The sequence below is a fragment of the Macrotis lagotis genome, chromosome X, assembly GCF_037893015.1.
Source record: "Macrotis lagotis isolate mMagLag1 chromosome X, bilby.v1.9.chrom.fasta, whole genome shotgun sequence".
Taxonomy (NCBI): domain Eukaryota; kingdom Metazoa; phylum Chordata; class Mammalia; order Peramelemorphia; family Peramelidae; genus Macrotis; species Macrotis lagotis.
Genome location: NC_133666.1, coordinates 75,300,007 through 75,324,982, shown reverse-complemented (window position 1 = coordinate 75,324,982; position 24,976 = coordinate 75,300,007). Strand labels below are relative to the sequence as shown.

The following is a 24,976-nucleotide window of genomic DNA, read 5'->3' as shown; positions in this document are numbered from 1 at the left end:
AGAGTATTCTATATTTGTTGGTTATCATTATGAGGATACCATCATCCTTTTAATCATCCTGGTTCAGACCTCTAGAGTTCTCACCAACTTTTCATCATTCATCTTCCCCATTCCCCTCAATCCTCTCCACCCCATTTATAATGACTGGCCTAGTCTTGTCAAGTCTGCCTCCTCAAGCAGCTTCTTGAGAGGGTACCCCCAGTCTCCCCTCCACTCTGACTGGCATTACTTCTCTCCATATGGCTATAGCCTTCTCTGCTATTCCAGGCTCCAAGTCAGCCCAGACTCCAAAAAAGTTGTTTCTGCCCCAAGGTTTAGGCCTCAGCCTCCTTCCTGTCAGTAGGTCTCTATTGCCTCTAGGAAGAAAGAATAGCTCTGGCTCAGGTGACTTTGGGTAGCTTTTCCCTTTCCACTTGAAGCTTTAGCTTAAGCTAGGACTTCCTTCAGGGCAAACCCTGCTGTCACCCGTCTTTGTCTTAGTTTTTCCCAGGGCTTAACCTCCAGCTGGGAAGCCAAGATGCTGAAAGTTTCTCTGGGACTGATCCGCCAGTGGATTGCTTCTTTGCCTTCTGCCTCCCCAGCTAGAAAAAGGTGGTGGTGGTGGTGGTGGTGGTGGTGGTGGGGACCAGGCAACCTAGCTTCCTGGTTGTGGTTTGAAGACCACGTTCTCTGGGTTTAGTGAGATATTTGGTTTTTACAAATGATCCACTCACCTCCTGGAGTGACTGTGGGAAACCAATCAAATGAGATGTGGATCATGTAGTATTCCTCCCCACCCTCATCCAGCCACAGGTCCTTTCTCCTTCCTAAAGACTCTTATGACAAAGAAGACAAAATTCTTGGGGGTGGGGGTGGGAGTATTATGTTTTAAACAATATTTTAGTAATGTATAAAAACATTATTTGTACAAAATAAGAATAAAGTAATTAATTAAAGTTTTTAAAAAGTTGAATAATTATCTAATGAAGACAAGCCAAAAAAAAGACAAAAGCGGGGGGGGGGGGGGGCACGAGCCAAATGAAGCCCCAGCTTGAAGACTCCAGACTTTTGAGACTGCCACGCCAGACCTGGTAGGGCCTGGCTCAGCCACTGCCACTCCATTTCCTGCTTTGCCTAGCTGGAGTGCCCCCAGTTCTTCCCCCACTGAAACGGACCGGGCGCTTTACAGATGGATAGGGGTGCTTCCGACGACCCAGGGAGATAGGGGCTGTTATTGTCCCCATCGGTTAGTCGAGAGACCTGAGGAAGGCAGAGGTGGAAATGACTTGGCCAGTTCCAAGATGGGTCTTGCCGCCTCCAGATGCTGACCCCTTATTGGCTCCCTGCAGCGCGCCCCCCTTCGGGTCATTCTGGGTCAAGGTTGGAGGCGACGAGGCTAGACTTGGGGCACCGGACCGGAGGCTGAGGAGTCTCGGGGAGCTGGTCCGGAGCCTCTCTCACGGAAGCTCTTGTCACTCTCTGGTCACCCTTTTGTGAATGCCCCTGGACGGTCCCCGGGGCCTCCCGAATCATCCGGGCCTAGGGCTAGCTCCACTTGCGAGCTTGGGGCGAGGCCGGAGCCCCGACGGGGGCAGAGGGCGCCCTTCGAACCGAGAGCAGGCACTTCGGAAAGGTTCCTCGAATGGAAAGCTGAGCCGCCAAAGAGGCCCGAGGGTCTCCTTCGCGGGAGGCCGCCAGCGCTGGGGGAGGCGGGGGGCCGCGCCCCGCCTCTCCTCCGGGCCCGTCCGCCCGGCCCGGCCCAGGGCCAGAAGTCGCCCAGGCCGCCTGGCCCAAGGCGGGCGGGGAGAGGCCGCCGCACGCGGGGCCCGCCCGGAGCCCGCCCGGGCCCTCGGCCGCCCGGCCACTTCCGGTCCCGCCTCCGGAGCCCCGGCTCCGCCCCCGGGCCGCCTCCGGCGGGGCCCCGCCCCCGGGCCCACCCTGCTCCCCGCCCCCTTCCGCTCTCGTCCCTCAGTCGTCTCTCTCACTCGCTCTCCTCACTCCGGGCCGGGCCCAGCCGGCGCCGCCGCGGCTTGGGGCTGCCGGCCAAGATGGCGGCCTTCGGCATCCTGAGCTACGAGCACCGGCCACTGAAGCGGCCGCGGCTGGGCCCGCCCGACGTCTACCCTCAGGACCCCAAGCAGAAGGAGGTGCGCGCGCGGCGCGGCGCGGCGGGGCCGGGCCCGGGGGAGGGGGAGGGGAGCCCGGGGAGGGGGCGAGGGGAGGCCCGCGGGGCCCGCGGGGCCCCCGGGGCCCCCGGGGCCCCTGGGGCCCGGGACCCAGCCCGCCGCGCGCGGCCAAAGTTGGCAGGCCGGCCCCCTCCCCGCTCCCGGGAGAGTTGGCCCGCGGCGGCCAACCGGCCCTTAACTGTCACCAACTGTCACCGAGGGCCCCCTCCCCCCACCCCGAGCGGCGCCCGCGGCTCACGGGGCCCCCCCTCTCCCCCAGGACGAGCTGACCGCCCTGAACGTGAAGCAGGGCTTCAACAACCAGCCGGCCGTGTCCGGGGACGAGCACGGCAGCGCCAAGAACGTCAACTTCAACCCGGCCAAGGTGAGGGGGCAGGGCCGGCCCCGCCTGAGCGCCCCCGGCCCGGGTCGCCGGGGCTCCTCGGCTGGGGGGGACCCACTTCGTTCTGTTGGCCCTCCCCCACCAGATCTCCTCAGCTCATGTCCCCCACCAGATCTCCTCAGCTCGTGTCCCCCCACCAGATCTCCTCAGCTCGTGTCCCCCACCAGATCTCCTCAGCTCGAGTCCCCCATTACATCTCCTCAGATCGTGTCCCCCCACCAGATCTCCTCAGCTCGAGTCCCCCATTACATCTCCTCAGATCGTGTCCCCCCACCAGATCTCCTCAGCTCGTGTCCCCCATTAGATCTCCTCAGCTCGTGTCCCCCCACTAGTTCTCCTGAACTACTGTCCCCCCACTTAGTTCTTCTCCTCCAACTTGGAGCACTCCTCAGCTTGGCTCCTCTTCCCCTCCAGTTCTCAGTCAGTTACCCTCACTTAATTTTCTCCTTTATCACCCCCTCCCTCCCCCAAGTTCTCTTCAGCCAAACCCTAATTTCTCCTAGTTTTCATCTAGTCCCCCCAGTTCTTCTCAGCTAGTGTCCCCCCAGTAAGTTCTCACCTAGCCACCCCAGTGTACCCCCCCACCTAGCCTTCCTCATATAGCCCCAGTGGGATCCCCCCATAACCATTTCTCCCAGAGAGGCCCCCCAGTCAGTTGTTCTCACTGATCCCTAACACAGGGAGGGCTCAGTGACCCAGAACTGGCTGGGAGAGTAGGGGAAGCCTGACCCCCTGGCACAAGCAGGCCCCAAGCCCTCTCCCCATCCCCTCCTGTCCCTTCAGATCAGCTCTAACTTCAGCAGCATCATCGCAGAGAAACTCCGCTGCAATACCCTTCCAGACACGGGGCGCCGCAAGCCCCAGGTGAACCAGAAGGATAACTTTTGGCTGGTCACTGCACGTTCTCAAAGCGCCATCCATGCCTGGTTCACAGACTTAGCTGGCACCAAGCCACTGACACACTTAGCCAAGAAGGTGAGGTTCTATTCCCGCTGCCACCCACTTCAGTGACTTCCTTCCCCATCCTTTCTGTTGCCACCAAACTAGCCTCTTGGGCCCTTACTCCCACTCAGCCAGCCCCCGTCTCCTGCCTCCCTGCCCTTTAGGCCTCCCCCTCTTCACTTCTGTCCTTTACAGCTGGCCCCATAGGGGTACTCTTCTGGGGGCCCTGAGGTCTTAGTGCTCTCACTTCCTTCTCTTTGTTTTTTTTTTAATTTTTAAAATTTTTTTATTGAAGGCAATGGGGTTAAGTAACTTGCCCAAGGTCATACAGCTAGGCAATTATGAAGTGTCTGAGGCTGGATTTGAACCCAGGTCCTCCTGACTCCAGGGCACTGCACCACCTAGCTGCCCCCTTCCTTCTCTTTTTTGCATTTTAGGGCCCCTAGGTAGGAAAACACTAAGGAAGACCTTGACGGCAGGACTAGCCTCCGATTTAGCAGCTTGCCCCAAGGCCAGTGGGACTCAATTCACTTGGTTTAGGAAGGGGTCCCATGGAAGCCCTCTGACCTCCCCATGTAGGTGCCCATCTTTGGTAAGAAAGAGGAGGTTTTTGGCTACCTGGCCAAGTACACAGTCCCAGTGATGAGGGCCGCCTGGCTCATCAAGATGACTTGTGCCTACTACGCAGCAATCACCGAGACCAAGGTGAAGAAGAAGCATGTCATTGACCCTTTCATGGGTGAGTACTACAACATCAGAACCCAGATACTCCCTACCCCTTCATGACCAGTTCACCCCATCCTCACCTCCCGACTTTCTCAACACTAAACCTCCATTTCCAGAGTGGACCCAGATTATCACCAAGTATCTGTGGGAGCAGCTGCAGAAGATGGCCGAGTTCTACCGACCAGGGCCTGGGAGCTGTGTCTCTGCCTCGGGGGCACTCCCACATGAGGTGGAGATGGCCCTTCGACAATGGGACTACAATGAGAAGCTGGCCATGTTCATGTTCCAGGTAGCAAGAAATAGGTTGGGCTAATGGTGCAAGGGACCAGGCTGAGGCCAATGAGGTGCCACGATTCTCCCCAAATCCAAGATCATTCTCTCATCCCATTTTCTCTTCTCTGCTTTTCCTCCCATCCTGGTACTTTCAGGACGGGATGCTGGACAGACATGAGTTCCTGACTTGGGTCCTCGAGTGTTTTGAGAAAATCCGACCTGGAGAGGATGAGCTACTAAAGCTCCTGCTGCCCCTGTTGCTGCGGGTAAGGCAGCCCCTGAGCCACCAGCCTTCAATGCGAGGCTCGGGCTGCAGGGAGGGCGCCTCCCTGAGAAGCTCTGAGCATCATGTCTTATCCACAGTACTCAGGGGAATTTGTGCAATCAGCTTACCTCTCTCGACGTCTCGCCTATTTCTGTACCCGGAGACTGGCCCTGCAGCTGGACGGTGTGAGCGGCCACCCTCCCCACGTGCTTGCCACTCAGCCCGCTAGCACGCTGCCCCCAGCTCCGGCTCCTCAGCCCCCAGCGGGCAGCCAACCCTCCACACCCTTTGGGGAATTGCTCCAGTGTCCTCAGCACCGACCTCTGGTTTTTGGGCTCAGCTGCATCCTTCAGGTGAGTGCTCATCCACAACATGGCCTGTGGGGCCAATCAGAGATGGGACTGGCTCTGGATGGTGGCCATAATGAGTGTCTCACTACAGTTGGAAGTCGGGACCTCTGTCCCAGAGCTGGCACCGCAGGGTCCCAAGCCAAAGGAATATACTTGGGGGGGGCACATTGGGGAAAATAGGGAAGAAAGCCTCCTCCTACTCAACCACCTGCCTTCCATCCAGGGATCTGACATGTTTGGGTTTGTCTTGAAGAGAGTTTCCTGGTAACTGGCCTTTTTGATCCACTTGTTTCCCAGAGCATCCTTCTCTGCTGCCCCAGCGCCCTCGTCTGGCACTACTCATTGACAGACAGCAGGATTAAGACTGGTTCACCTCTTGACCACCTGCCCATTGCTCCCTCCAACTTGCCCATGCCTGGGGGCAACTCAGCCTTCACCCAACAGGTTACCCTGACTAACTTGTAGGCTACTGCTTGTGAGGGTCTGGGAATGGCCCCCCATGGCCCTGCTCCTCTTGGCCATCCTGAGAGCCTGGGGCTCCACCCCCATCACCACCTCTCTCTTGGCACAGGTCCGAGCAAAATTACGCGAAATCGAACAACAGATCAAGGAGCGTGGCCAGGCTGTTGAAGTCCGTTGGTCCTTTGACAAATGCCAAGAGACAACTGCAGGTAGGTCCCTGGGGCATGAGGGAGTGGGGACGCAGCAGGAATTCCCCGAAGGAGGTCTCCCTTCAGTCATTTCTTCCTTTTCAGGGTTCACTATCGGCCGAGTGCTCCACACTTTGGAAGTGCTGGACAGCCACAGCTTTGAGCGTTCTGACTTCAGTAATTCTCTGGACTCCTTGTGTAATCGCATCTTTGGACTAGGGCCCAGTAAAGATGGCCATGAGGTAGGCAGCCAGGACCTGGGGCTCAAGGGGGTCTAAAGAATGGAGGGGAGGAACGGGAGAGGCAAAGATGGAGCTGAAACAAAGGAGGGGTGACATGAAACTGGCCAGTGTTTGTCCACATACTTGATGTTAACAAGCCTAAGAGGGTGCAGAGTGCTGTCTCTTCTTTGGCGGTTAGGTGACACAGGAACTGGAGTCAAGAAGACCTGAATTCAAATCTCAGACACTTGCTAGCTGGATGACTTAGTCCTTTTACCTCTGTTTCCCTCAGTTTCCTCAACTGTAAAATGGGATCAGAATAGTGCCTACTTCCCTGGGTTGTTGTGGAGCTCCAGTGAGATAAAAGGTAAAGTGCTTAGCACATGGGAGATTCTTAATGACCATTTCCTTCCTTTTTTCCTGGCTCTTGCTCCCTGCCTCCCTCCAGATCTCCCCAGATGATGATGCTGTGGTCGCACTGCTGTGTGAATGGGCTGTCAGTTGCAAACGTTCCGGCCGCCACCGGGCCATGGTGGTTGCCAAGCTCTTGGAGAAGAGACAAGCAGAGATTGAGGCTGAGGTCAGAAGGGAGGAGGGAGAAAACAAGCCTGGCCCAATGAAGGGTAGATGAGCTTGAGTTAAAGACAATGGTGAAAGTCTCAGAAGGCAAAGATCAATTAAGGCTAGAGTTGTGGGGCCCAGGATGAGAAAGCAGAGGTGAGAGTAGAGAGGGGGTCCAGGATGAGGGAGCAGAGAAGGAGAATCGTGGAGGGCAGGGAGAGCCTTCAGGAGTGGTGATCAGAATTCCAGGGTGGAGGCTGACCTAGATAGGTCAGGGAGTCTGAGGTAAGAGGGAGGGAACTAGGAGTCGAGAAATCCTTTCCATGTTCTCTCCCCGCAGCGCTGTGGAGAGTCAGAGGCAGTGGATGAGAAGGGCTCCATCTCGTCCGGCTCCCTGTCCGCTCCGACTGCTCCCATTTTCCAGGACGTCCTGTTGCAGTTCTTGGACACCCAGGCCCCCATGCTAAGTATGACTCGCTTGCCCCCTGACACTTCCTCCTTCCCCAAACCAAACCCAACCCTCTTAGGGTCAGGGCTGGGCTGTCTGGCCTCTCTACAGTCTAACTTGGCTAGACATGAACCCAGTCTGACTGACAGTCCTCACAGTCCAGCCATCTGGTCTATGTTACCTTGTTTCAGTGACATTAGAATCAGTGGACAGAACTTTGGACTTGAAGTCAGGAAGACCTGAGTTCAAATTTGGCCACAGGAACCCAGGCCAGCTCTGTGACCCTAGACAAGTCACTTTACCACTGTCTGCCTCAGTTTCCTCATCTGTTAAATAGGGATAATAATAATGATAAGACAGTATCTGTCCTGTGCTTAGCAGGACCTGGCACCATAATAGATATTTACTAAAACTTCATTTGAAAAAGACCCATGTAGAGGAATGAGAGGAATCCCATCAAACTGCGGAGCAGTATGGGCCCAGTCACATCATTGAGAAGGCTGAGCAGGGCTAGGTCAGGCCGGGTACTCTCTCCATGTGGCCTCTGTCCTTGGGGCTTCTCCTCCTCACTTCCCCATTCTGTCTTTCCAGCTGATCCAAGAAGTGAGAGTGAGAGAGTGGAGTTCTTCAACCTGGTGCTCCTGTTCTGTGAGCTGATCCGCCATGATGTCTTCTCCCACAACATCTACACTTGTACTCTCATCTCCCGAGGGGACCTGGCCTTTGGAGCCCCAGGACCCCGGCCTCCCTCTCCCTTTGATGATCCTCCAGATGACCCAGAGCGAAAGGATGCTGAAGGCAGTAGCAGCAGCAAGCTGGAAGTGAGTGGGTTCTCCCCTGGTTGAGGCTAGCTTCCTCCACCCTGGAAACTGGTTGGGGGGAAAGAACTCATGCTCACTGGCTGGATCTGCTTGGATCCCCAGGACCCTGGACTCTCGGAGTCTATGGACATCGACCCCGGGTCCAGCACCCTCTTTGAAGACATGGAGAAGCCCGACTTCTCGGTAAAGGTGGGCCCCACCTGGGGGAGGGGCTGGTAAGAGGGGGACTGGCTTTTATTGCTCTTCTTGTCCTCTCTCTGGGGAAGTCTGCTCTCACCAGATGTTCTGCCCTCTCTCCAGATGTTCCACCCTCTCTCACTCTCCTTTCCTCAGATGTTCTCTCCCAATATGCACTGTGAGGGGAAAGGCAGTCCATCCCCTGAGAAACCAGATGGTGAGAAAGAGATGAAGCCACTCCTCAAGGAGAAGGTGGACGGAACCTTGGGTGTTCTCTATGAGCAACCAAGACATGTACAATATGCCACACACTTCCCTATCCCCCAGGTACTCACTTCCTACTTCCTGCTGGGCTACCTACAGCTAATTACCATTGTACCAGGACATCTGCTCCAGGGATGGGGGTGTGGATGTCCTGGGGAGAAGGGGTCAGGGAATGGAAGAGTGGTGATTTATTTGCTCAGGCGTGATCAAGGGTGGGCTGGTGGTCAAGTGGGGTGAGTCTGACAGGACTACTGGGACCACACAGGAGGAGTCATGCAGCCATGAGTGCAACCAGAGGCTGGTGGTCCTATTCGGGGTAGGAAAGCAGAGAGACGATGCCCGCCATGCCATCAAGAAGATCACCAAGGACATCCTGAAAGTGCTGAACCGCAAGGGCACAGCAGAAACTGGTAAGTATTCAGGCCTTCTTGGTGGCAAGGCCCTGGAAAGTGCTTTCTTTGTCACCTTCTCCCCCAGGACAGGAGCCTCTCTAGGGTCACAGGGCTCATCATTAAGAATCTTCAGGAAGAGCCACAGTCCCTCTAACACTTGCCTTCTCATTCCTCTGCCATTCTGCAGCCTGGCTGACGTTTGCTGATCCTTTGAGAAATGTCAAGAGATCAGTGCAGATGGGTCCCTGGGGTTGCGGGGAGGGGGCTCAGGCCACTTTCTGGCTTCTCTTGCTCAGCCCTCTCTCTTTCTGGGCTCATTTTGCACAAAACAAAGAAAGCATAAGATCTAGATTGCTACATTGTCTTTGAACACAACAACAGATTCTTAACTCCCTTCACAAAGAAAGCAGAAACAGTTAGATTGTATAATGTTCTCGGGAGGAGGAAATCTGTCAGGAGCAACCCAGTCCCTAGTGTTCCCTGAGCTCGGCCTTCTTGGCTCTGTTCTCAGTTTGTCCTGATCTTCCCATGCTCCTTTGGAGCCATGCTTCCTTGGACCAGCCCTCCATCTTCTTCTTCTCCTCCCCCCCCCCCCACTCCCATCTCCCACAGTCATATCTCCATTCCATTCCAGTGAACCAGTTGGAGCTGGTTTGGTCATTTCCCCATTCACTGGGTCCTGAGCTGTTTCCAGCTCCCTTTGATCACAGCTGCTGGGCCTCTCCAGAAGGGCACCTCTCTGGAGCCTGCTTGGCTTCTACTTGTAGGAGCATAGGGCAGTTGGCAATTTCGATTGCCCAATCTCCATTTGGGCTTCCAGAATGGTTGAACCTCTCTGCTGCTCCATTCCAAGTGTCCTTACAGCCCCTCCAACAAGGAGGCGCCCCACCTTTGACTTGTTGGCTTAACTTGACAGACCAGAGACCATTCTTCAGGACTGTCAGCATTTATGTTTCTTGGTTTATTCAAAGCTTTTGTTGTTTTGCAGGTGGTTATTGATTTTATTTCTTCTGCTGAAAAGTGTTTTGTGTCCTCCAGTCACTGCTTATTCCTTGAACATTGTCCCTTGATCTAACCTTCACTATTTATTGTTTCCACTGTATACAAAGGAGGACCCCTCTGTAGTCAGACCCAAAGGCCCAATGAGCTTCTCTCTGCTTGAATTCTGTCCTTTGACTGCCTGTCTTTCTGACCGTCCTCACAGGGGGGGAAGATGGCCAGAAGAGGAGGCGGAGTCGACCCGAAGCCTTCCCCACTGCAGAGGATATATTCTCCAAATTTCAGCATCTTTCGCATTATGATCAACACCAAGTCACAGCTCAGGTACGGGCCCACGGCCTAGGCCTCGACACCTTGAGCCCTGCCTCCTCACTCTCATTTCCATCCTCCCAGCTCTTCCTTTGGCCTTTTTTTTTCTTTTGAGCAAACCCAGCCTCCCTGGCACAGCCCCTCCCTCGTCCCCGGCGCTTCTCAGCTCAGCCGCTCAGCCTCATTGCCCTGCCCTCCCCAGGTCTCCCGGAATGTCCTGGAGCAGATCACAAGCTTTGCCCTTGGCATGTCATACCACCTGCCCCTGGTACAGCACGTACAGTTCATTTTCGACCTCATGGAATATTCACTCAGCATCAGTGGCCTCATCGACTTTGCTATCCAGGTGGGGAGTTGGAGGGTGAGGGCTGGAGAGAGTGTTCTCCGGGGGTGTGAGGTCACGCTGTGGAACAGGCTAGGCTAGGCCACAGCTAGCAGAAGGTCCGAGGTGCAGAGCATCATGGGAGCTGCTTACCCAGCTCATATTCCTCTAGGTTCTGAGCTTGCACAAAGCCCTTGGCTCACAAACAACTGAGGTAGGTAGCATCATTAACATTGGAAAACAGAGGCTCTTCTAGCTATTGAGAGTTGGCCCAAGTCACACACTTAGCAGATGACAGAGCTGGGACTGGGACCCTGGTCTTCTCACTCCAAAGCTGTTATCCTCTCTGGCGTGTCATGCCACCTCCACCCAATACTTTGTGACTCCCTGAGGATCCTGACATTCAAAGGGCTAGGTGAGAGGGAGGGTCCAAAGCCCTTCCCTTCCTCTTGTGTCACTAGTCACTGGGGAAGGGCAGTTGTGGGGTCAGGAGCCCAGGATCCTAGAGAGACTCTGTCTAGGGAGAGGGCATAGGGCACAGAGCATAGAAGAGGTCCTTTTTTCACTTTTCTCCTGGCCTCCTTTGGCAGCTTCTGAACGAACTGAGTGTGGTGGAGGCTGAGCTGCTTCTCAAGTCCTCGGACCTTGTGGGCAGTTACACTACAAGCCTGTGCCTGTGTATCGTGGCTGTGCTGAGGCACTACCATGCCTGCCTCATCCTCAATCAGGACCAGATGGCACAAGTCTTTGAGGGGTAAGCATATCCCTTGGGCTGGGGGGCCATTCCAAAGGCTGAAGGATTGACCGAGGAACAGGTGACCTCTCCACACCCTATCCCCACCACATCTCACCCCAGGCCAGAAGGTGAAGACCCCCCCCTCCCAATTCTGCAAATCCCAACTCTGTGAGCTAACCCTGCCTTCTCTCTCATCCCCCATCAGCCTTTGCGGGGTGGTAAAGCATGGCATGAACCGGTCAGATGGCTCCTCTGCAGAACGCTGCATCCTAGCCTATCTGTATGATCTGTACACCTCCTGTAGCCACCTAAAGAGCAAGTTTGGGGAACTCTTCAGGTGAGAAAGGGCTGGAGACCTAGGAACTAGGCTCACAACCCCTTCCCCTTCCTGCACAACCTGTGGTGGCCTGGTTGGGGCTGCTGTCATCATTCCTGACCTAGGCTGGACCCTCCATGTAACCCTGGTGCTTCCCAGTCTCCTTGGCTTCCTGGACCCAGGTCCTGATTTGGGGCCCATTTTGTGTACCCTGAGATTCCCTGTTTGGGGCCTTGTTCCTCCTCTTACCAGGGCTCCCTTACTCTTGCTATACTTTCCTCTTTCTCCCCTTCCCCTCCAGTGACTTTTGTTCAAAGGTTAAGAACACTATCTATTGCAATGTGGAACCCTCTGAGTCAAACATGAGATGGGCCCCCGAGTTCATGATTGACACTCTAGAGAACCCAGCAGCCCACACCTTCACCTACTACACCGGGCTGGGCAAGAGCCTCAGTGAGAACCCTGCCAACAGATACAGCTTTGTCTGCAACGCCCTCATGCATGTCTGTGTGGGCCACCATGATCCTGACCGGTATGGAGCAGGGGACCACCAGCCATTAAGCTCAGGATGGAGGGGAGGCAGAAGAAGAAATAGGCCAGGAGGGTGGGGAGGAGGAGGAGAAGACTCTGACCTTTCCCAAGGGACTGTCCCCTCTCCCCCAGGGTGAATGACATCGCCATCCTGTGTGCTGAACTGACTGGCTACTGCAAGGCCCTGAGTGCTGAGTGGCTTGGGGTCCTGAAAGCCTTATGCTGCTCTTCTAATAATGGCACCTGCGGCTTCAATGACCTGCTCTGCAACGTAGATGTGAGCCTGGGTGGGGTCAAGAGGATCACTGGTCAGGCCCAGGGGCCAGATGGCAAGTTCTCAAGTCAAGGGCTGAGCTCTCCTTTCTTTCCCAGGTCAGCGACCTGTCTTTCCATGACTCCCTTGCCACCTTTGTGGCCATCCTTATTGCCAGGCAGTGCCTGCTCTTAGAGGATCTCATCCGCTGTGCAGCCATTCCTTCACTGCTCAATGCAGGTGAGTGAGCTGCCTGGATTGCCCCCCGTGACTTTTGAAGCCAGCCCCCTCGGCTGACCTCTCATGGCAAGCCCTGGGTTGTGACTCAGACTCAGACCCAGACCCTTGGCTCCTGGATTTCTCGTCCCCCTTCCAAGTCTGACTCAGCTTCCATGGACCATACCCCCACCTGTCCCCGTCCCTGCCCCAGCCCAGTCAGGGTAGCCTCGTCTTCCTCTCAGCTCACTCTTGCCCTTCCTTACCAGCTTGCAGTGAACAGGACTCTGAACCGGGTGCCCGCCTCACTTGCCGGATCCTACTCCATCTTTTTAAGACACCTCAACTCAACCCCTGTCAGGCTGATGGCAGTAAGTGGGCCTCACTGCTGATCCTTGCTAGCCCAGGACTTGGGGATGGTATCTTGTAGTATCCCACTGACTCTGTTCCATCTTGCTCCCTGATATGTGGACAGCTAACTGGTAAAATGTAGAGCTCTGGGCCTGGAGTTAGGAATATCTGACTTCAGATCTGGCCTCAGATGCTTCCTAACTGGATGACCCTGGCCAAAACCCTTCACTCTATATGCCTCAGTTTCCTCATCTGTAAAATGAGCAGGAGGAAGAGATGGCAAACCACTCCAGTATCTCTTCTAAGAGAACCCTAGATTGGGTTGGACAGAGTCGGATGTGACTGAAAACCAACCACATGATCCCCTGGCGTGAACCCTCTTGAAATTGACTTCTTTTTGGAAGGCAATTTCCAAATTTTCCCTATTCCCTGTATTTGGCATTCCAGCCCATTTGCTGCTCCCTGTATAGAACCTCACCTGGCCTGTCTTACTGCCTTTTTGACACATCAGTCCTCTCCCTTTTCCCCTGTGACTCAGTACTCCCTTGGACTTAGATGACCACATGTAAAGTTTCCCCCAGTAAACATAAGGTCCTGGAGGACAGGCCACTTTTCATTTCTTTCACTCAACCCACCAGCGGTGTCTTCTCTCCACAGACAAGCCTGCCGTTGGGATCCGTTCCTCCTGTGATCGGCACCTGTTGGCCGCCTCGCAGAACCGCATTGTAGACGGGGCTGTGTTTGCTGTGCTCAAGGCTGTATTTGTGCTTGGTAGGGGTTGGGGCAGGCGAGGGTAGGGGGGAGCATGGGCACTCTAGTAGCTGAGCCCCAGAGGACAGCCTTTCTGCCCCTAGGGCCCAGGTTTTTCAGCCTTCCTTATGGCATGGACCCCCTCTTGCCAGTCAGCCCATGGCCTGTGCCTTCTCAGAGGAATGGGGTTTGAAAGACAAACTACCTCAAATTATTGAGTTAGACTTATCAGGAAGTTTTCAAAATCAAGTTCTGGGGCCCCTGGCTAAGAGGGTGGTCATTTCAGAGTGGGGGGGCAGGTGGGCCAAAGGGAGGAGAGCCCCATTTGCTTTTTGTTGGGTCAAGGTCTGACTGTCTTTCTTCCCTTCTCTTCCCTGATCCATAGGGGATGCTGAGCTGAAGGGCTCAGGCTTCGCCTTGGCAGGAGGGGCAGATGAGCTCCCCGAGGAGGAGGGTGGGGGTGGCCGTAGGCCTGGAGGCCGAAGCTTCTCAGTGGAGACGGCCAGTCTGGATGTTTATGCCAAGTATGTGTTGCGCAGCATCTGCCAACAGGTCAGTGCCATCCCTTAGACCTCGGGCCTCATCACAGCCCATTCTCGACCCATTCGCCTCCTTTCCCCATCCTTTTCTCCCCCCTGATGATTTCTTCTCCTGCCCTGCCCCTCCCCCCAGGAGTGGGTAGGAGAGAGGTGCCTCAAGTCCCTGTGTGAAGACAGCAATGACCTCCAGGATCCTGTGCTGAGCAGCGCTCAGGCCCAACGTCTCATGCAACTCATCTGTTACCCACATCGGCTGCTAGATAATGAGGATGGAGACAACCCCCAACGGCAGCGCATCAAGCGGATTCTCCAGGTACGGGAGGTGCCAGGCAAAGGAGTGGGAGGAGCCCTGAGGAGGAGGAGGAGGAGGAGGAGGAGGAGGAGGAAGCAGCAGCCAAAGGGCCAGCAGGAGCCAAGGGGGAGAGCTTGGGGAAGGCCTGCCGTGTTTGTCTGTACCAGGACAAGGACCTGGGCTCCACAGTTTCTGATGGTCTCAGTAGTGGTCAGAGATGGCCAGGAGGGGCTGGTGTGGTCAGCAAGTTTGCAGCCTAGAAGCTGGTAGGGAGAGAGGCCCATCTAATAGGGATCATTCAGAGGAGAGTAGCAGTGGCAGTGAACGCTGACAATAGTATTAACAGTCAGCCTTACCCAGTGCCTTCTAGGGATTGGAGCTCATTGGATCCTCACAACATCCTTGGGAAGGAGCTGCTCTTATTATCCATATTCTATAGGTGTGGACACAGGAGGGGAAATGACTTAGCCAGGATCACACAACTAGTCAGTGTCTGAGGTCAGAATGGACCTCAGATCTTCCATCCTCCTGGCTGGGCTGGTGCTCTTTCCTCTGTGGCACCCCTAGGGACTTAAATTGCATAAGTGATAAATGCATAAGAGACTAATGCTAATTCACTCTTCTATGCTGGGGCCTGGCTTGATGTCATGCCCATGGGATGCCCAGAGTATATTCAGACTGTTTGAATTGAACCTGGTTCTGTGGCATCTTTAAGGTTTGCAACCCCACTCTGAGATAGGACTGCAGGTGTTCTCCAGTTTGCAAATGAGGGAACTGAGGCTCCCAGAAGTCAAGTGACCTGCCCAGGGTCATTAAGCATCAGACTACAGATTCTCAGCCTCATCTGGGCTTCTTGTCATTGTGTGCTTCTGAGTTGGTCTGTCTGCTTGGTGCTGTTCTATCTGAAGATGCAGGAGAGATGACTTCTCTGAGCCCCTTTAACACTAACAGCTCCAACTTGGATCAGACTGGAAGCTTTTATAATACTTTATAATACTTTTATAATAGCCTGTAAGGTTTAGATAATATATGTGTGGGCCCCAGTCCATTAATGAGGAGACCAAGTCTCAGCTACATGAGCCTTGGAGGCAGATTTCAAACCCTTGGCTAAACCTAAACACTCCACCAAGGGGCAGCTAAGTGGTGCAGTGGATAGAGCTCCTGCCCTGGAGTCAGAAGGACTCAAGTTCAAATTTGACCTTAGACACTTAATTACCTAGATGTATGACCTTGGGCAAGTCACTTAACCCCACTACCTTGCAAAAACTAAAACAAAAAAAATACTATGTTGCCTTTGAGGCTTTGAAATTTGTGACTTGGGGTGGGGGGCTCTGGAGGCAGGGAGGAAGAGACCTGAGGCTAATGAGGCTGTGGTATTGGGGTGGGCTGGGCTCTGTATTATAGAATCTGGACCAGTGGACCATGAGGCAGTCCTCTCTGGAGCTGCAGCTCATGATCAAACAGACTCCCAACAATGTGAGTAATCAAGCACTCCTCCCCTTCCTACCCCAACCTGTGGGATGGGGTGGGGGTGGGGGCCAGTTGGGACAACAGAGAAGGCCTCAGGGCTGATCTGGGAGAGGTAAAGGGGGAGGAAAGATGACAGAAATGGAGGCTGATGGTAGCGAAACATGCTGAGTAGGGCTCAGGTCTAAGGTGTTTGCTTTGGGGGCTGGTGATATCGGTGGGGAAGATAAGGTAGAGAGCAGGGGTTGGTTGGGGCTGGGCGGTGAAGAAAATGGAGATGCTGGAGGGCAGGATTTCCAATGGAGTCCTGTCCCCCACCCTGCCATCTGCCCTCCTCCTCCTCCACCCCTGCCATCACCTCCCACCATCTGCCCTCCTGCGCCTCCAGCTGGCTATGTAGCCCTCCCATCCCCCTCGTCCTCCCCAGGAGATGAACTCCCTCCTGGAGAACATTGCCAAGGCTACCATTGAGGTTTTCCAGCAGTCAGCAGAGACAGGGGCCACTGCAGGAGGCCCTGCTGCCACTGTGCCCCCCAGCAGCAACAAGGCTAAGCCTGTTCTCAGGTGGGGTAAAAGCCTTTTGGGCCCTGAGATCCCCATGGATGTCCTGGTGTGGCCTCCTGGGAAGGGGGGGAGGGGGGATCCCTGCCAGCCCTGCCTGCCACTCTCTGTCACTGTCTACCCCTGACCCGACACAGCCCTGTCTGCCTTCCTCCCCCCCCACCCCAGCTCCCTGGAACGCTCTGGGGTGTGGCTAGTGGCTCCACTCATTGCCAAGCTGCCCACCTCGGTACAGGGCCATGTGCTGAAAGCTGCTGGGGAGGAGCTGGAGAAGGGGCAGCACCTAGGCTCCTCCTCCCGAAAGGAGAGGGACAGGCAGAAGCAGAAGAGGTAAGAACCAGAGAGTCGTGGGCTGCAGGGGGCTGCTGGGGGGGGGGGGGGCTGGTCAGATCAGGCCTTGGGAAGGAAGGAGCCTGGGATGGAGATTAAAAGGAGCAAATCCAGAGCTGAGAGCTGGCCGACCTACGTGAGGGGGGGACACTGAGGAGAGATGGATCCTGGGGGCCTGGAGGAGAGGCAAAGCAGGCAGATTCCCGAAGGCTCTGTTTTCAGCTTCCCTTGTCCTCTGGTTTCTTCTACTAGCATGTCTCTGCTGAGCCAGCAACCCTTCTTGTCCCTGGTGCTGACTTGTCTGAAAGGGCAGGACGAACAGCGGGAGGGCCTCCTTACTTCCCTCTACAGCCAGGTTCACCAGGTATGGACAGGCCCAGACAAGTGGGGGGGCACACTTCCCAAGGGGCAACCCCTACCCACTCCACAAGGGCATGGCTCTACCTGGTTTTTTTCCTAGATTGTTAACAACTGGCGAGATGACCAATACTTGGACAATTGTAAGCCCAAGCAGCTGATGCATGAGGCCCTGAAGCTAAGGCTTAACCTGGTGAGCCCTGGGGACTGGGGGAGCAGGAGCCCAGGCAGACCTTGGGGTAGGGGGGAGAAAGGGCCACTAGCTGCCTCAGAGTGGGAGAGAGGGAAGGCCAGAGTGCCAGGTTGGCTCAGCAGGAGCTGGTAGGTTTGAGGCAGGGTCCATTATTGCCCATATGATGCAGGGTACAGCAAGGCCTATTGCTGCCTTATTTTCCAGATAATATTGAGATTTCAGAGGAGGGGCGGTGCCTAGTGACGGCAAGGCTGGGTGAGGCCAGAGCCCAGATGGGCCTCTCTTTTAGCCTCCCATTGGCTGTCAGGTCGACCACCATTTCAGTCAGATTTTCCTGTGATCCTGGCAGGTGGGGGGTATGTTTGACACAGTCCAACGAAGCACCCAGCAGACCACTGAGTGGGCCGTTCTGCTCCTGGAAATCATCATCAGCGGCACCGTCGATATGCAGTCCAACAAGTAAGCCCAGGCTTTCTGCCGAGCGAGGTGGCGCCGCCCCCCCCCCCCATCCAAGCTCTGAGCTGCCACTCTGGCTGAACCCTGGCGCGGGAGGGGAAGTCTGGCCAGCCTTGGCCCTGAACAACCCCCTCTCTGCCACCTTGCCCTCTCCTCATCCTACCCCTGTGCCCCCTGGACTGGGTGGCACTATTTGGGTACTGACCCTTCCCTTCCACAGTGAACTCTTCACCACCGTGTTGGACATGCTAAGCGTGCTGATCAATGGGACACTGGCTGCAGACATGTCCAGCATTTCTCAGGGAAGCATGGAGGAAAACAAACGGGCCTACATGAATTTGGTGAAGAAATTGCGGGTGAGCAGGAGGCCTGGAGGGGGCTCCCTGGGACCAGAACCCTGCTTTCTGGCTTTGATTCCCTAGTCCTTTGTTCTAAGCTAAATTCTGACCTGTCTTTAGTCCCCCGTTCTGTTTGCCTCATCTGATTCTTTGGGGCAGAGGTGGTTTCTGACCCAGCGCCCTTCCCTCCCTTCTTATGTCTGCAGAAGGAATTGGGGGAACGCCAGTCTGACAGTCTGGAAAAAGTCCGCCAGCTCCTGCCACTGCCCAAGCAGACACGAGACGTCATCACCTGTGAGCCACAGGGCTCCCTCATTGACACCAAAGGCAATAAGATCGCTGGCTTTGATTCCATCTTCAAGAAGGAGGCATGTTCTGACACTCCCTTTCCTTGGGCATGAGTTCTCAACTGGCTGGTCCCTGGCAAGGCCTCTCTCCTTGCCAGGTCTTTCCTACTGTCCTCTCTGTCTGCCTGACATACCATTCCCCTCTCTCTTTAATTCCTTCACTTTGTCAACCACATCTGGCCTCCCATCCTCTTTGTAGCCCATCCAACTTTCCCTGCCCAAAGTGAGTCCCCTGTGCCACCCCTCAACCATAGCTACTCATGGATGGTTGGCGGCTTGAATCTAGATAAAATGGAACAGGGGCATTTCTGCTCAGCAAGCGGCTGTTAAGAGCCCACTGAGCTTAAGACACGAGCTTGGAAGCACCCCCATGTCCATTAGAGCCAGACCCACGTTTTCTCCCCCCGCCACTTCTTTAGCCTTGCATCCGTCTCTAATGGAGCCATTAGCTCACTCTCTCTCTCTCTCTCTCTCTGGCCTCTGTTCCAGGGTTTCACACGCATTGTCTCTTTCTCACTGGGTAGGGCCTCCAAGTCTCCACCAAGCAGAAGATCTCACCCTGGGATCTCTTTGAAGGATTGAAGCCATCAGCACCATTGTCCTGGGGCTGGTTTGGGACTGTCCGTGTAGACCGGCGGGTGGCAAGAGGGGAAGAGCAGCAGCGCCTCTTGCTCTACCATACCCACCTGCGGCCTCGGCCCCGGACCTACTACCTGGAACCGCTGCCACTGCCCCCAGAGGATGAAGAACCACCTGCCCCAACTCTCCTGGAGCCAGAGAAAAAGGCACCTGAGCCCCCCAAAGCTGACAAGGCTGGGGCAGCTCCCCCTAGCACAGAGGAGCGCAAGAAGAAACCTGCCAAAAGCAAGAAGCGCCCCCAGGCAGCCAGCAAGGCTGAGGTGGGCTCCCAGCAAAGGCTCCAAATCCTGCCGGGTGGGAGGGGCCTTCTGACTTGTGGGCCTTCCCCCATTCACTCTCTCTTCTCCCTTGTCACATCCAGGATTATGGCCTGGGCCCGGGGAGGAGTGGCTCCTATGTTCCAGTGCCCACAGACCTCCTGCATCACGCCGCTGGGAGCTCCATCTCCCGCTTTGGTTATCCCCAGACACCTGTGACACTCTACACCCAGAATCAGCCTCTGCCCGCAGGTGCGTGCCAGCCCCGGGGAAAGGCATTGTCTGTTCCCTACCTGCCTTTGATAGAATTGGAAGCTGACTAACCTGAGATGAAAGCAAAGGGCTGCAGAACCTAGCTGGCTCAGGTGGTTGGCCCCTCCCTCATTAGAGCCCTGGGCCTGAGTCCTCTGCTTCTCCTTGCCAGGGGGCCCTCGCCTGGACACCACATATCGCCCAGTAAGGATGCCGGTACCCAAGCTCCAGACCCGCCCATCCTACTCTGGGGTGTTGCCTTCACCCATAACTGGGGTCATAAGTATTGACCCTTCCTATAAGACTCCTGTATACCGGCAGCAGCAGCCCCCTGTGCCCCAGGGTCAGCTCCTCCGTCAGCAACTCCAGGCCAAACTGGTAAGAGGGCAAGACTTCGGGAAGAGGACCATGGGATGGAACGGTCAGGGAAAGGGTCCCGAGGTGGCTGGGCTGCAGCCAAAGGGAATGCTGAGGGTGGGAAGCGTGTGGAAGGAGAGCTGGGAAAGAAGGGCTTGAGTGAGGTGGAGAAACTGGACTAGGTGTCTATGTTCTTTCCCCATCTAGAGTCAAGGGATGTTAGGCCAACCACCTGTGCGCCAGATGACCCCAACTGCCTCCTATGGTTCATTGCAGGCTTCCCAGGTAAGGCCAGATAAGGAAGAGAGGGAGATGGGGTCAAAGAGGTGGGAGGCTTCTTGGGCCTGACCTGTTTCCTCTTCTTCCTCAGGGTTATACTCCCTATGGTTCCCACATGGGACTCCAGCAACACACTGGCCCAGCAGGCACAATGGTGCCCCCCAGCTACTCTGGCCAGCCTTATCAGAGCCCCCATCCTGCAGCTAACCCCACTCTTGTGGACCCTGCCCGCCACCTCCAGCAGAGGCCCAGTGGCTATGTGCACCAGCAGGCCCCAGGCTATGGGCACGGGCTGCCCACAGCTCAAAGGTAGCCAGGGAACTGCTGGGGGCTCAGAACTGGGAACCCAGGGAAAGTGGGAGGAGGTGGGGAGGACCCCCGATGGCTGAAATACACTGGGATCAGGAGTGTGTCGATGAGTGGGACTATGGGTCATGGGCCTCGAGGCCTTTACATCCTAGAATCTTTCTGTTAAAAGGGACCTCTTAAGAGGTCAACCAGGCCCCCCAAGTCCCAAGAGCTTCTTGACTCAGTGGGGAGCTGTGGGGGGGAGGTGCATGGGTATGTGGCCTTGTACCAGGGCCATGTGGCACTAGGTGGTCACCATGAAGAGATTCAGTGTAACTCAGGCATGATTCCTGCCCTCAGAGGCAAAGACCCCAGCCCAGACACACCTCTCACATGATATCCTGTGATCTTGGGAAAGGGCAAGAAGGGAAGCTGGGTGGCTGTGCTTCGAGTGGGACTGGGAAGACTGGACCTGGTCAAATCTGCCATTAAAGGCCTGAGCCAACAGATCCCTCTGCTCCCACCCCAAGGCCTCAAGCCCAGGCTGCCATCCTGATGGCAGAACAGAGCCCTTTTCCAAGCACAGCAGTCATGGGGGCGGTGGGGGTGGGGAAAGCTCATCAGTTCTATTTACAGATGAAGAAACTGAGGATGAGGAGGAAAGGAAGCCACTAGGTTGTTAAGAGCCTGATTCCAAAACCTGGCCCTCTTTCTCCCCTACCACACTGTCTCTTAGAGTTTTCACAAAGGACAAGAACGGGGTTCCTAGTGCCCCAAGCTAAGTGAATCCAGGAGACAGGGATTCTGACTCTGGCTGCTGGATGCCTTTCTGGGCTCCAAAATGGCCCAGTGCAGGGAAGGGAAAAACTGTGAGCTCAGCACCTGAATAAGTCAGGCTGGAGCTGGGGAGATGAGGCTTCCTCACCTGAATGAAGGGCTGGAGGGAAGCCTCATGGTCCTCTCACTTTGCAGAGGAAGAAACCAAGGTCCTGGGACATTAGGGGACTTGCCCACAGGGTCACACTGGCAGACACTAGCAAAGCTAAGATTCAACCCCACTTCCTCTGACTCCTAATCCTGAGCTCTTTCCAGTATTCCTTGCTACTTCAGTAATGTGACCCGGAACCACCTAGAAAGAGAGGAAGAGGAGGGTGGCCAGCATGGGGATGCCTATGGAGCAGCAGAGAGTATGAGATGATGGTTATTGTCCGTGCAAGAACACAGACCCCTAAAGGTCCAGAGGCAGGAATGACTACCCCCAGAGAGTGGGGCAGGTGTCGGGGGAACAGTCAGGAGAGCCATTGGCCTTAAGTTGGAGGGAGGGATTGGCTTGGGGGGGATTGAAAGACGGACTAAGAAAGATTGGATCTATTGATGGAAGGCCTTGAATGGCAGACTTGAGATATTTGGACCTGATCCAGAAGGAAACAGGGAGCCATGGGAAGTTTTTGATCAGGGTGATGACCTGAAGAAATAAATGATTTAGAAAGGCCGATATGCCAGCAGTTGTGTGTGAGACAGCTCATGAGAGTCCGGCAGTGGTGGGGTGGGGGCCATTCTGGGAGGCTGCTGTTTTGAGCACAAAAGGAAGGGCTGGTAACCTGGATGGACTGACTGCAGTGGGGATGGAAAAAGAAGAGGGGAATTTGAGATGGACAAAAGGGGATAAGGGGACTGAAAGAACCCGAGGTAGCCTGGGGGCTACAAGTTGGGGGGGTCCTGTTAACAGACACACCATTATTGGGGAAGAGAGCTGCTCTGAAAAGGGAAGGGGAGTTCTGGATGCTTCTGAACACTTGCTGGCCCCAGTCAGAGCTCCCGGCCACTCCAGCTCCCCAGGCTGTCTGTGGCCAACAGCTCCCATGTCACTCAGGCTCTCTTGGGAGAAGGGGGGGCGGGGAGTATCCTCCTGGCAGGCCTCTAAGCAACTGGCTGATTCTTGACCGAGTTACATTGGAGGGAGGGAGGGGTTGTCTTGGGGAAAATTGGGAGACAGGAACTGGGGGCACATTTGCAAGGCTGCTGCTGGAGGGGTATAGCTCCAGTGGTTGGTATAGGGATGATTGCTGAAGTCCTCTGAGGGAGTGAAAATATTGGAGAAGAGAGGAAAAGACTGATTGGTCTGAGCTCAGAGAAGAAAGAAGAGCCAAAGAAGAGACTCTCTGTCTCTCTCTCTCCCTCTCCCTCTCCTTTCTCTCTCTCTCTCACTCTGTCTCTGTCTCTCCTCTCCCTCTCTTCTCTCTCTCTCTCTTTCTCTCTCTCACGCTCTCTTTCTGTTTGTCTGCAAGGGTTTGGTAACAAAGAAGAAAAGCTTCACCTCCCCTAGTCTGGAAAGGAGAAAGGGAGAAGAGGGAGATGAAAGGGGGGAGGAGGGCATCTAATCTTCAAGGCCCCAGAAAAGATTTCTGAACATCCCAAGTCTAATGTGTGCATGCCCTCTACTTCCAAGGCCTGCTCTTCCTCCCTGAAGCCCAGACAGAAAGCTGACTGCCCTTGGCTAGTGAGAAGAATTGACATGTGGAGGCGGGCGGGCGGGCAATGCAGAGAGTCCAGGATGCAGTCTCTCTCTCCCCCTGGAGGTTTCTCTCTGTCTGGACTTGGGAAGAGTTCTTGTCTTTGGAGGCAAGGGAATGGGGAAGAAGCTCCTTGGAGTCCCTTCTGGCTCAAGGCCCCTGTGGTGTCATCCTCCTGTCCTCTGCCCTGCCCCGCCCTGCAGGTTTGCACACCAGTCACTTCAGCAAACATCCATGATGGGGACCATGACCCCCTTGAGTGCTCAGGGGGTTCCCCCAGGCGTCCGCCCCAGCCCCATCCTGCCTGAGCAGCAGCAGCAACAGCAGCAGCAGCAGCAGCAGCAGCAACAGCAGCAGCAGCAGCAGCAGCAGCAGCAGCAGCAGCAGCAGCAGCAGCAACAGCAGCAACAGCAGCAACAGCAGCAACAGCAGCAACAGCAGCAACAGCAGCAGCAGCAATACCACCTCCGGCAGCAGCAACAGCAGCAGCAGATCCTGAGGGTGAGTGGGAAGCAGGAGCTGACCCTAGGCCTGGGATTTCAGCTGATGCATGCCAGTCGAGGGTCCTTGGGCTCAGCCCTTTGAAGGCCAGAGAGGGTCCCATGAGGCCTGGCCGAGCTCCCTAGGAAGTTCTAAAAAGAGGGAGACGTGGTAGCCTCCCCCCCACCCACCCAGGAACTATCCAGTGGGCCCTTGGAATGCATTGGGGAGGGGCCAAAAGGAGATTCCGAAGACCTCCCCTCTCTACCCTCGATCCTGCCGCTGACCAAACTTGGACCCAATTGTGTCCTCTTTTTCTATCCCTGCAGCAGCAGCAGCAGCAACAGCAGCAGCAGCAGCAGCAGCAGCAGCAGCAGCAGCAACAACAGGCTGCACCGCCACCACCTCAGCCGCAGCCGCAGCCCCAGGTAGCCGCCGTGCCACAGCCTCAGGCTCAGGGACAGCCGCCCGGGCTGGGCATGCAGCCCATTGTGAGTGGGACAGGGCCAGGGAGGATTGGGGGGCAGCCCGGGACTGGGCCAGGGAGGCCTGGGGGGCAGCCCGGGAGGAGGTGGGGGCCAAAGGCTGGGGAGTGCCAGGCACCGGGCAGCAAGAGGACTTGGGAGGCCGCTAGCTTGCAGTCCAGGTGTGATAGGCATCTTTCTCCTGCCCCCTTAGTTCCAGCGGCAGGGCCTCCAGCAGACCCAGCAGCAGCAGCAGACGGCAGCTCTGGTCCGCCAACTGCAGCAGCAGCTCTCCAGTAAGCAGTCTTCCTCTCTCCCCAGAGTGCCCTGGCCTGGCCTCTGGTGATAGGGTGGGGTGGGGTGGGGAAAGCTGTTGTTGCCCCTTTGGGGCGGCCCCTCCAGCCCTGATCCTGTCTTCATTTCTCCAGATACCCAGCCTCAGCCCAACACCAACATGTTTGGACGCTATTAAGCCACCTGAAGGAGCTACCCATTGACTGGACCTGACCCCGGCCCCTTCCTTGGCCTCCATTTTTAATGAGTTTTTAGTATTTTTGTTAAGATGAGGCTGCCGCACTGTCGAGTTTTGTACTCTATTTATATAGACACCCTGGGGCTGGCTGCAGCACCCAATACACAGAGCCTCTTTGCAAAGTGTTTGGCCTCTGTGTTCCTTGGGACCAGGGTGGGGGATTGGGGAAGGTGGGAAAGCCCACAAGTAACACAGACTAGGACTCAGAGCCCCACTCCCAGGCCTCTTTTTTTTTTTTTAAAGGTTTTTTTTGCAAGGCAAATGGGGTTAAGTGGCTTGCCCAAGGCCACACAGCTAGGTAATTATCAAGTGTCTGAGACCGGATTTGAACCCAGGTACTCCTGACTCCAAGGCTTTATCCACTACGCTACCTAGCCCCCCCCCCCCCCAGGCCTCTTTCCCCTGAGATTTCATGCTGAACTTTAGAGGCCATTAAGGCCAAGTTCTCATTTTACAGAGGGGGAAACTGAGGCAAAGAAGGGTTGAATGACTCACCCAGAATCACATTAAGTGTCTGAGGCAGAATTTTGAACCTGGGACTTCACCTGGCTCACATTCTTTTTCCCCATCTGGGGAATTCCCCTTGAGCTGCCCATCAACTTCTTAAGGGGAAAT

General features: G+C 55.5%; 1 protein-coding gene across 3 annotated transcripts; it reads left to right on the top strand.

Annotated features, from left to right (window-relative positions):
* The first annotated feature begins 1,941 nt into the window (after positions 1-1,941).
* Positions 1,942-24,483, top strand: MED12 (mediator complex subunit 12). Of its 3 annotated transcripts, none has more exons than XM_074206665.1 (44): positions 1,942-2,126; positions 2,425-2,529; positions 3,331-3,522; positions 4,069-4,228; positions 4,332-4,504; positions 4,644-4,754; positions 4,852-5,106; positions 5,401-5,547; positions 5,675-5,774; positions 5,859-5,995; positions 6,423-6,554; positions 6,876-7,002; positions 7,575-7,804; positions 7,907-7,987; positions 8,138-8,308; positions 8,511-8,655; positions 9,842-9,960; positions 10,148-10,291; positions 10,858-11,021; positions 11,209-11,340; positions 11,621-11,851; positions 11,983-12,127; positions 12,223-12,343; positions 12,589-12,690; positions 13,328-13,441; positions 13,806-13,972; positions 14,093-14,272; positions 15,656-15,727; positions 16,146-16,282; positions 16,448-16,609; positions 16,862-16,973; positions 17,070-17,159; positions 17,509-17,618; positions 17,836-17,971; positions 18,160-18,321; positions 18,825-19,199; positions 19,301-19,448; positions 19,621-19,826; positions 20,013-20,090; positions 20,176-20,393; positions 23,089-23,386; positions 23,698-23,856; positions 24,044-24,125; positions 24,258-24,483. In XM_074206665.1, exons 1-44 carry the CDS (start codon positions 2,028-2,030, stop codon positions 24,299-24,301), a joined length of 6,573 nt encoding a protein of 2,190 aa, XP_074062766.1. In that variant the 5' UTR covers positions 1,942-2,027; the 3' UTR covers positions 24,302-24,483. The 3 variants fall into 3 exon arrangements, with proteins under 3 accessions (XP_074062766.1, XP_074062767.1, XP_074062765.1); XM_074206666.1 differs by having other exon boundaries at positions 23,695-23,793; XM_074206664.1 differs by having other exon boundaries at positions 23,695-23,856.
* Positions 24,484-24,976: the final 493 nt, after the last annotated feature.

Excerpts from the sequence above, each read along its gene's own strand:
- MED12 (XM_074206664.1), top strand. The coding sequence starts at position 2,028 with ATGGCGGCCTTCGGCATCCTGAGCTACGAGCACCGGCCACTGAAGCGG. Across the intron at positions 13,442-13,805 it reads CAAGGCTGTATTTGTGCTTG|GGGATGCTGAGCTGAAGGGC; the intron begins GTAGGGGTTGGG and ends CCTGATCCATAG. Across the intron at positions 20,394-23,088 it reads GGGCTGCCCACAGCTCAAAG|GTTTGCACACCAGTCACTTC; the intron begins GTAGCCAGGGAA and ends CCCGCCCTGCAG.